The sequence below is a fragment of the Plectropomus leopardus genome, chromosome 13 (assembly GCF_008729295.1).
Source record: "Plectropomus leopardus isolate mb chromosome 13, YSFRI_Pleo_2.0, whole genome shotgun sequence".
Taxonomy (NCBI): Eukaryota; Metazoa; Chordata; class Actinopteri; order Perciformes; family Serranidae; genus Plectropomus; species Plectropomus leopardus.
The window spans coordinates 3,812,702-3,823,045 of NC_056475.1; the positions used below are offsets into that span (position 1 = coordinate 3,812,702).

The 10,344-nt window shown below is 39.8% G+C and overlaps 1 protein-coding gene across 12 annotated transcripts in view; it reads left to right on the top strand.

The window, feature by feature from the left end:
• Positions 1 to 8,892, top strand: part of gramd1ba (GRAM domain containing 1Ba) — a 32,287-nt gene extending 23,395 nt beyond the window's left edge. For 6 of the 12 annotated variants that reach the window (XM_042499627.1, XM_042499629.1, XM_042499633.1 and 3 more), the window contains exons 13-20: positions 232 to 374; positions 532 to 635; positions 1,222 to 1,428; positions 2,537 to 2,624; positions 3,503 to 3,514; positions 3,623 to 3,730; positions 3,910 to 4,030; positions 5,762 to 8,892. In XM_042499627.1, coding sequence (XP_042355561.1) covers positions 232 to 374; positions 532 to 635; positions 1,222 to 1,428; positions 2,537 to 2,624; positions 3,503 to 3,514; positions 3,623 to 3,730; positions 3,910 to 4,030; positions 5,762 to 5,851 — 873 coding nt within the window. In that variant the 3' untranslated portion in view covers positions 5,852 to 8,892. The remainder of the gene's footprint in view (positions 1 to 231; positions 375 to 531; positions 636 to 1,221; positions 1,429 to 2,536; positions 2,625 to 3,502; positions 3,515 to 3,622; positions 3,731 to 3,909; positions 4,031 to 5,761) is intronic. The other 6 variants (XM_042499628.1, XM_042499635.1, XM_042499631.1 and 3 more) reach the window with 3 other exon arrangements.
• The last annotated feature ends 1,452 nt before the right edge of the window (positions 8,893 to 10,344 follow it).

Here is a 10,344-nt window from a genome sequence, read left to right on the forward strand (position 1 = left end):
TATTAAGTGTCATTTTCGGAACAGCACCTTATTAATAAAAGAGTATTTTCACAGGGGGGTATTAATACATTTACTTAAGTAAAGGATCCAAATACTTCTTCCACCACTGCTTATGTATTTCTTAAAGTAACTTGATAAACTTAATGGAGTAGCCCAGTATTCCCTGAAGTTTGCACCTGACGTGGTTTGCTAGAGGAAAGTTGTATCTGACTGTGTGCTGCTGTGTTTTAGACTCTGTACAAGGCGAGCCAGGACAATGAGTGCTACATTATCGATGCAGAGGTGATCGCCCATGATGTGCCGTACCACGACTACTTCTATACCCTCAACCGCTACATGCTCACCAGAGTAGCCAAGAACAAGTGTCGTCTCAGGTTAGGAGGATGATTTTTTATCTTTCATGTGTTAAAAAAGACTACTTAAAAATAAGCGTGCTCCATGCAAACGCATTAGAGCCAAACTGAAGTCCTTTAAGGTTGCATATTGTAACTTGCAAATTAGACACTAAAATAAAATGTGTGTGTGTTGCAGAGTGTCGACAGAGCTTCGGTACAGGAAGCAGCCGTGGGGGCTGGTGAAGGGCTTCATCGAGAGAAACTTCTGGAGTGGCTTGGATGAGTACTTCAGACATTTAGGTTAGCACTACAACACACAAACATTTAACAGAAGAGTATTATTAAACCTTGATCTTGTTCTCATAACAGTGGTTGTATAGTGGTTGCTGATTATTTTGAGGAGGTGAAACACAATTCACAACACAGCAACGTTGTTTTTTTTTAAATTTGTCATTGTCCTGCTGGTAGGATCATCATGTCACTTCTATGTGTTGTTCTAGAGTGTATGGACAACCATGTTTTGTTGTTAAATTTGAAGGTAAAGGGGGGCACTCAAGATATAATCTGCTGTTTAAGAAAAAGTGTCATAAAAACTGGCAAAATGTAAAAAATTAAAGGGACGCTTACTTGAATGGTTTAATGTCCGAATGTGCTGAGTTTGACTTAAGTCCATACCTTATTATTTATGTTAATTTTTACCTCTACGTCACTGGAAAAGTGGTCATTCGGGATTTACAGAAATAAAGATTTCAAATTACCACAATCTGAAGTTTTCTTCACAAAATGTAAATAGAACAAAGAGCCAAACAAAACAGTTTGATTGACTCTCACTGCATCCTTTAACCCCTCAAACCTCCCATTCTCTCTCTCTCTCTCTGGTTTCCAGAGTTGGAGCTGAATAAGTTGGATGTGCTGCTGGTGGACCCTCACAGACAGTCGCCCAAGAACAAAGCTCTACGGACGGGCACGGGCCGAAGGAGGAAACGAATACTAGTCCATCACCTGAGAACGCCCGGGAACTTGGACAAGGCCTTGAGCCCCGTCACCACGCCTGAGGATGAGGAGGACATCCACCACATCAAACGTGTAGCAGGTCAGCCGAGCAGAATTCGCCGAATTGTCTGTGGTCAGTCAGTATGATTGCAAAGTTAAGTCGAGCAGTCCCTGTCCAGGTATATATGCACCAGAGGAGAAGTGATTTATTGAACAAGTTAGCAAAGCAGGTTGCTTTTCAAACAGTGACAGCATGAGTAACTTTTCAGTGCCGTATATGTTGAACGTTGTCGTGTGCTTTACTTGGTATGTTCATCTTGTCTTGTTTTCTTCCCTTCTTTTGATTTTTATGTCTTTCTTTCTATGAATTTTTCAATTTAGGGTCCTAAAAACCAGTTGTAACATTTATAGGATTTCCTTTATTCCCTGCGCCATCTAGGCAATGAACGGAGAATAATTGTTAGAGAAAACTGCTATTTTGTAAGATGTGCTCTTTTATTTTTATATTTATATAATTTATTGCTTCTGCCTGCCTGCCTGTTTGCTCTGTTGTGTCCTGTATTTTGTACATCTGTGCATTTTAAAGGTGTATTGTTGTATGTGTTTGTATGTACCTTCGCTGTGTTTGAGCAAAAACAAATTTCCGGAGCATGTTCACAATGCCCAGGCCAGTATACGTGAAAGAGAAATCTGACAACGGCATTATCTAGGTGTGTTGGTCCAACTGAAATTCAACTGAGTTTAGTCAAATTAACACAAAAATTCAACTTTCTGTAACATCATGTAAAGACACTGAGTGAAATAAGATAAGATAAGATAATCCTTTATTGATCCCCAGAGTGGAAATTCAAGTGTTGCAGAAGTACAAGAGTGAAAGTTGCATGCATGAAAGGCCAAATAGAATAACAGATAATAAATTAAAGATCAATATATTGTACTAAACAAACTGTACAAAAATACAAATCGAATAAAAATTAGAGGTACGTACAATTTTTAAAAAAGTGGAGGAGTAAAGTGTCATTTCAGGACAGCTGAGATAACAACTGAAATACTGCATGACTGACAGCAAGCAACAGCATCTTCTTTTAACAGGGCCAGGATTTATGGGAAATGTAGTTTCCCTGCAACTTTAAGACAGACAAAAGTCTACACATAGACCATTTATCCTTTTTTTCCTGTTTCTGCTTTCTGTTGCTTGTTTCCTGTAGGTTCCACACAGACCAGACACGTACCTGAGGCTCCAGGAGGCCTTGCTCTCTACAACTTCTCCAGACTGCTGCTCCTCATCAGCCTGGTGTGAGTTATGGTGTAACTCGTATATTTTCATCACTCCCTGCTTGGCAAATCACTCCTCTGTCACACTGTCCTGATTCACGGTTTTTGTAATTTCCTGTTGTTTTTAAAGTTAGTCTCCTCATGTGTCATGTCATGTCTTCCTACTTTTGCCTTTTTCTTGCCTTTTTCCCCCGGTAGTATTAATTCAAGGTACTTGAAATTTTTTTTTCTTGCTACTTGATACTTTTGCTCCACTACATTTCAAAGGGAAATATTGTTCTTCTTAAATTGCAGGGTTTTTGCGCTCCCTGCCCCCAGAAGTTAGCATGTCAAATGATATCAGGATAATCACTGTAGCTTTAAAAGTCAGCCTCTTAAAGACGGAAATGTCGGCCAACAATTAATGTGATATAAAAAAAATGACATATGGGTTATGTATAGAACTTGATCACATCGTGATTAATGCGTTAATGCTGACAGCCCTAGTTTTTACAATTTCAACACATTTTCTACAATTTCATGGTGTCATCCAAGGACGTAAGTTTGTTTTAACAAGGGTTGGGGGCACATATGAAATTGGGGGGGTTTGGGGTTCCTCTGCCAGAAAATTTTGAGCATCAAACACTTGGTTTCCTGCATTCTGCTGAATTTTTATGCATCGATTTGTGTCTTTTCTGCATCAATTGATGGCGTAAATATCTTGCCAAAATAAAAGTCCTTTGTTACTTCTGTGTTTTTAGTAGGGGGGCGAAGACACATTTTCTAAATAATAAAGGAGATATATACCGATGGCCTCATCCACTAGGGAGTATTTTCTTCCTTTCTTCCTTTGTTTTTGTGCTGTTGCAGTCTGTTGTAATTTACCTGTTTTTCTCTGTTCTTCAATTGCACCCCCGTAGGATCTGTATAAGGTATTTTCATTTCTGCCGTGGCCCTGATTAATTTCAGAGACAAATTAGCCGAGGCTCTGTTTTACAGTCTCTCTGTGTTTTCTCTCCTCTCTGTCTCTCTCTCTGTAGTCTGATCCTGGTGGTGGTTCTTAATGTGATGTTGTTCTACAAGCTGTGGATGCTGGAGTACACCACACAGAGTCTCACTGCAGCGCAGGAACTGAGACCACAAGAAAGGTAATTCCATGTGTGGACATGGAGAAAGGGATCGTGGGGTTGGGACTTGGTCAGATTGAGTCAGTTTCTTATTCAACAATTTGCCCGGTCCACCTTTGAGGTGAACACTGCTTTAGAAGAGCGGGAAGTTTGTATGTGTGCCGTATTTTAACGCCATCTGTGTGACTGCGTCTCATCAGCAGACCTCCCCAGACCCAGCTGGAATGGGTACAGCTCATGGACTCCCAGCAGCGTTACCATGACGATGAGCTCCAGAAGTGGAAAGACATAATCAAATCATCAGTGCTGCTGCTTGATAAGGTGAGAAAGAAGGTTATACACAAATTGTGTACTTAAGAGAACCTCAAAATACTTAAAAAACACAGCAAAAGCTGTAGTTTGACAACATCTAGTGTTTAAAAGACTCAAATAGTCGAGTAAATTTGATGAGCAAGAGAAAAAATCAAACTGTTAATGTAGAAGACACCTGATCACACTAATAGAAGCAAGTTATTTCTCCGTTTCTCCATCAAAGCTTCAAATCTTCTGGGGAACAAAACCTCTTCAAATGTACTAATTACTTCATACTGAGGATTACTGTGCATGCATTCCCAAAATCAGGAGCCCTAGGTTAACGTGGAAGTTTGTGCTAAACCTAAATCACGAACTGAAGCTAACCACTACGATTCGTGGACACTGGCGGGTTTGTGTTGTAACGTGCAAATGTAGTCAGTGTCATTTATTGAGTCAGTTTCAACTTTTGCAATAACCTGTCGATTTGGCCGCCTCAGCATGGTTAAACTGTGCCAAAAAAATAATTGGCACTGACTTGCAAAACCTTGATGATGTCTAACAAGTCAGAGTCACTCAAAAGGCAAAGGTCGTTTTAGCAGATCCAAATCCCGCTCTCCATGCAGAGTTTTGACCTCTGCCATCAGGGAGGAGGTACACATTCACTGAGAGGCAAAATCAAACGGATATCTTAGATTATTCGTTCCTCAGCAGTTGGGTTTTTAAACAAGCTTTAGGCCCTGATGTCTTTGTAATGAATAATTAATGATGAACCTTAAATGTTTCATACTCACTTCAACTTTGATGACATCTACCTTATGTTGTGCATTTATGCCTCTATTTATTTCTTTATTATGGTTTGAATTGGTTTAGTTGACTACTGTTGCAAACCAAATGCCCCTCAGGGACAGTAAAGACTTTCTAATCTCATCAATCTGTAACAAAATGTACAATCACTGAATGGTTGGACAGAGTTGTCTCACCTTTGAGGTGGCACAAGAGGTTTTAACAGCACCGAAAAGTTGTCCGAGTAACTGGACAGCCAGGAGGACAGGACCACGGGTTGGACAGGTGTGATGTTTTGACAGCCTGTTAATGCATGAACCACTGCAGGAGTTTTAAAAAGCAGCTGATAGCAGTTAATGGTATTAGAGCAGTCCGCAAACTCAGAAGACAGTCACATTCAGTTGTGTGTGTGTGACGGGGACATGATGAGAGGACACGCTGGACGCTGTTTGAGTTCAGGTGTAGTGAGTTTCCAGCTCGGTTCTGCTGAAAGAATAAACTGATATCTGATGTTCGATTCCTTCCAACAAAAAGCAGAACGACATGTAAATATGCAGAGATCACAGCAAAGCCGTTACTCAGGGACTGCTCTGTAGCTGCTGCTTCCTGACATTTTGGGGAATGTTCCTCTCTATAGTTCCACTTTACCTCAAACAGAACATTATTTTTGTACAATTCAAGTTAACATAAGAAGATAAGAGGGGGAAAAAACAAAATATAAAGATGAAATCGATTTTGCTCTTAAAAATGACTTTCTATATATATTTATTTATACTTTTTTCTTTTTCCTTTTTTTACATTAATCTTGTATTTATGTTTGTTCAATTTCTGTTAATTTTCCTGTAACTTTTAACTTCTTTCCACATTTTTGAACAAAATCTAGCCGATTGGCTTAGGTTTCAAAGGGTTAAAACATTTTATCACTGGCGTTCTTGCACATTATCTGACTTATTTCTCCTCCACATTTTCCTCCAGCTGAGAGACTCCCTTCTAAATCTCCATAAAAGCATTGGCCTCAGGGACTACGACTCAGAGTCCGAAAAAAGGAGAAACCAATATCACTGATCGATACAATCGAAGCATGCGGACATCATGTGCAATATTCAGCCTATCTTTTCTGAGCCCGCAGAGAGTGTGGCCTTTTAAAGGCAACACTCGGAGTTCAGTCGGAGGGCTTTTTCAACAAAAGCGACCCGTGATTCAAGTGACCTCATCAGCCTGCAGTAGATGAGAGACCGCTAACACACCACAGTGTGTCCTTGCAGGACATCTGTAGCTTTACTTCTGTCTCGTTCATCCACATTCCTCCTTTGCACACAATGTCGCACCACAAACGTTCTTTTTTTTCCTTCTTGTTGCATCCAGACAAAGATCAAACTGACCCAAAGCATGCAACTTTTTCCCGGCTTCTGAGACTTTGCCAAGTGAAAATCCATATTGGAAATATGCATTCACTTTCAGAGGTGCAAAAATACAAATTCTCTTCCCCTTTGAGGAACTCCGACAGCTGCTGTATCTCTTCGTTTTTTTTAACTTTGAAACTTGGAAACACGATAAGACTGTAATAAATCCACAGCCTGCAGTATTTCAACCTTTTTTTTTTTAATTTTTTTTGCTCTACAGAACTACAGAAGGAATGGAAATTTAACGGCGTACATGTGCGTTTGTGGTTGAGTGAGTGTGTTAATGTGTGTGTGTGCAGTTTTTAAGACGTATATGGTAGTCAGGGCTATTTATACCAGGCATATCGGGCAGATCAGGGCTGGTTTCCCTGAGAGCTTATGCCATACTTTTGTGACTTGATGTTTATGTTTTCTATGGCATGAAATACTCTGAACTCTGGCTGCAGCGTCTTTGCTCTGCAGTTTCGAGTTAGTGACATGTCGAAGAGGAGGATCTGATGTGCAAGCAGAGAGAATGTATGGGAAGAAAGCAGGAATGCGTAGTTGAAGGTGGCATAGCTCCAAGTTTCCTAATATGTTGCCAAGGTAATAAAGAAAATGTTTTGTTCACAGCCAACCATTAATGTCATTCCAGCGCTTTAATGATTTACTCCGACACGTCTCCACTGCTTCATCACTGCCAAGGCTCTCATGTCAACAGTGGTATCCTATTACTTTATTGAAGTCATTTCTGCACATTGCCATGTTAAAGTCCTTTATGTTCTGTGGGCAAACAGTCCAGACACAATGAAGCAGGCTGAATGTCAGATGCAGTGAAATTCAATTTCTGCTTAGTTTCCGCTCTGTATGTTCTGCAGATATCAATCATGTTTTGGTGGTTTTGCAAACATTTCTCAGGGGCAGAGCCGATCTACATCAGATATAATCTCACCGGTTTGAGTTGGAGGTCAGTGGGCCGAGACACGGAGCCACAGTTCATTAGAGCAGTGTTTCTCAAATGGGGGTGTGCGTACCTCAAGGGGTACTTTGGAGTACAGCAGTGGGTACATGAGATTTTTGTAAACTGTAAATTAAGAAAAAATCATGCTACACCTGCATGGATCAATAAACTTTGGTACGGCATCAAATCTGATGTTTGCAGACTGTTCAAAGAGAATGCCTTCTGAATCACAGGCTACAGCGCACGTCCGTTGACGTCTATACGCAAGAGCAAAAGCGTGCGTCATGCATCTGCGCCACTGTAGTGGTAAGAGCAAAATGTAAACAAATCAAGCCCTTGATACGGCGACATCTATGTGTGTCAAGTCAGAAGAGGAGGAGGAGGAGAATGTGGTCATGGTCATGGCTCAAGAAAAGAACTTGGCTCGCCAAAATTTTGCAGCAAGAGCTCAAAGCAGTCAGTGCCTCATTTCATGCTGCATTGCTATTGGTTGGTTAGTAGACGTAGGTCGTAACATCAGTCACACGGTGCGATGATCATCCTAAATTTGTGACACTGTCAGAATTTTGTCCCAAGCTGTCTTTGATCCTCTCTCACTGTGCACAGTTTTAGAGCCACGACCAAATATGTCGCCACATTTCTTTCACGTTGGTCGTCTTTCCTCTGGGACAGCCGAAAATCTCACAGTGTGTACAGGCTTTACAAGACCGCTCAGGACGGCTTTCATGTTTACACCCATCAGCACATTGATCAGATGATCGTAACCTTTCAGAATGCATGGGATATTGACGAATTTGGGTGCATTAAAAAACAAACCATTCATGAGAAAAGCTTGATATGAGCAGACTTTTAACATTGCAGTGCAGCAGTGCAGCTGCCTAACTACCTACAACACGGGGCTTCAGTTGTCCTCATGAGATGAGCTGTGTCCTCTCTAACTCTCTTGACTTCAGTTTGATTTAAGACTCGGAAACATTTGGCTCTATCTGTTGAGGTTTACCAACCACAGGTGGTTTCTGCCTCTAAGGAATGTTTGTCTAATGAAACGCCACACTGTTTATCCAGTGTTAATACCATTTTCCAGAAAATGTGTCCATGTCCCAGTAGGAAGACTTGGTTTCTGTCAGTGTGTGAAAGAATGTAATTACTCAGTCACTGCCAGTGAAGCAGCTATAAGAGTGTCTGTTGATACTCCCATGAGTAACCTCTGAGTGACCTGTCTGGGATCAGTGCGACAGTGTTCGTCCTGCAGAAACTCTGTGTTAAATTTTTACTGATACTTGTCCAACCTGTCAGAATATTTTCAGCCTCAAGGATCAATGCCGAACTTTTTAAATGTGTGACAAATGTTAGAATTTTAAAGAAAGCAAATGGGAAACATTTTGAAATGTCAATTTGTTGGTGTTACAAGGTTTCTATGCTACATTGTTGCATGCAGAATCTGTTTTGTAATGGATCTGTAATCCTCTAAAATGTCCCATATGAAGACCGATATACCAGGAAAGCATTACACTCCGTCTCACAGTGACGAAAATTTAATTGAGATAATATTTGCACTCAGAGTATAAGTGTCTAAAATACTGTGTGAAAACAGGAAGGACAAAGATTTATGTTTATTTCTATGGTTAAAGAGAGGAGACAACATTTAAAGGCATTAAAGCTTTATTAGTTCAAGGTCGGCACATAAGAGAAATTACCACATATTCAATTTATTTTGACAGAATATAAATAACACATGGGCTTAAAAATGATTGAAGTGCAATTTATTAAATACAGGGGCATTTTTAGGATTTGAAGACACCGGCAACGTTTTTTTTTTGTTGAGTTTTTTTAATTTAAATTTTCCTTTTTTGTAAAATATTTTGTAAATTTTTTCTCTAAAATTTTTACCTTTTTTGTGATTTTTAAGGAAAACATGCCTTCCAAAATCACAGGCCCACCAAAATGAAAATCGCTCAAATGACACAGTTTAGCGCCCCCATAAACTGTAAAAACAAATTATCATTGGATTTGCACATTTTCGACTGTCATTTACCACACCATGTGGGAGGAACGCTTCTTGTATTTTCCCCAAGTCACTCAGGAAGTCTCAAGGAGAAATATTTGTGGTCTAAATCAGGAGGTGTGGTGCTACATTGACCTATTATAAAAAGCCATTTTTCAAAGCGTTGAAATGCTGATGTGGAGTTTATAAAATTTGACTGTCCTCGTTAATGACATCTTCTGTATAATACCACTGAGCTCATGTGGCTCCTCTACTGTATATGAAATGCATGGCTATCTTACAGTATCATCGTTAGCGATAATATCAAACTTCATGCATCTAAAGTAGAGGTTGTATTTTAACGCATGAGTGTGAAAATAGATGATCCTAAACAGTAGACCCGCAAGTTCTGTTCAGCATAGTCAGACTTCAAGCACCGAGTGTCAGTCGCAGCGTGGCCTATATGTGATAGTATAAAGTGAAAAGTCTGTGTTTTGTGCATTAAAAGCTATTAAATGACTATTTTCATGCTGATATTAAAAGAAGGAGGAAGCTGCAATTGATCATTTAAAGGTAACAAGATGTGGATGATTTACTTAAAGTTTCCATGACAATCCCCAAACATGTACCCTCAGGTTCAACACTCAGTTCATTAAAACACATGCAGTATTTTTTTCACCTTGCCTTCATCCAGCTCACTCGTTGGCGTAGTGTTGTGTGCCCCCCTGTTTGTGCTGACCATACATGATCTGTATATATGAATCCAAACTGATTTATACAGATATGATAATGTAACGTATATTGTTGTGTAGATTTATAGTTCATATTATGAGGGCTCAAACTACGCTGGCAGTGGATTGAGGAAGACACAAGTGCTTAGAAGGGAAAAAATAGTCCTGAGAGGTCTGTGAGTCACGACAGGGATGAATAAAAGCGCATAACAATTCATGAAATATCAGTGAATTTGTGTCATTTGTTGGTCGCGCTCTGATTCCTCACTCTGTGCTGAGGATCACTTGGTGAAAAGAGACTCGGACAGTCATTAATAATTGGTCAAGTTTCGCCTTTTCTGTCCATGTTTGATACCATAAGTTTTCATTCACTCTCATTTTTTCATTATCTGATGCCTCTCCACATTGTACAGAGTACAAGTACATATGCATTTCACATTCAAAGCAATATATTGTTGCAGTGGCAAGAGAAGTACTTTTACTTAAGTAAAACTTAATAC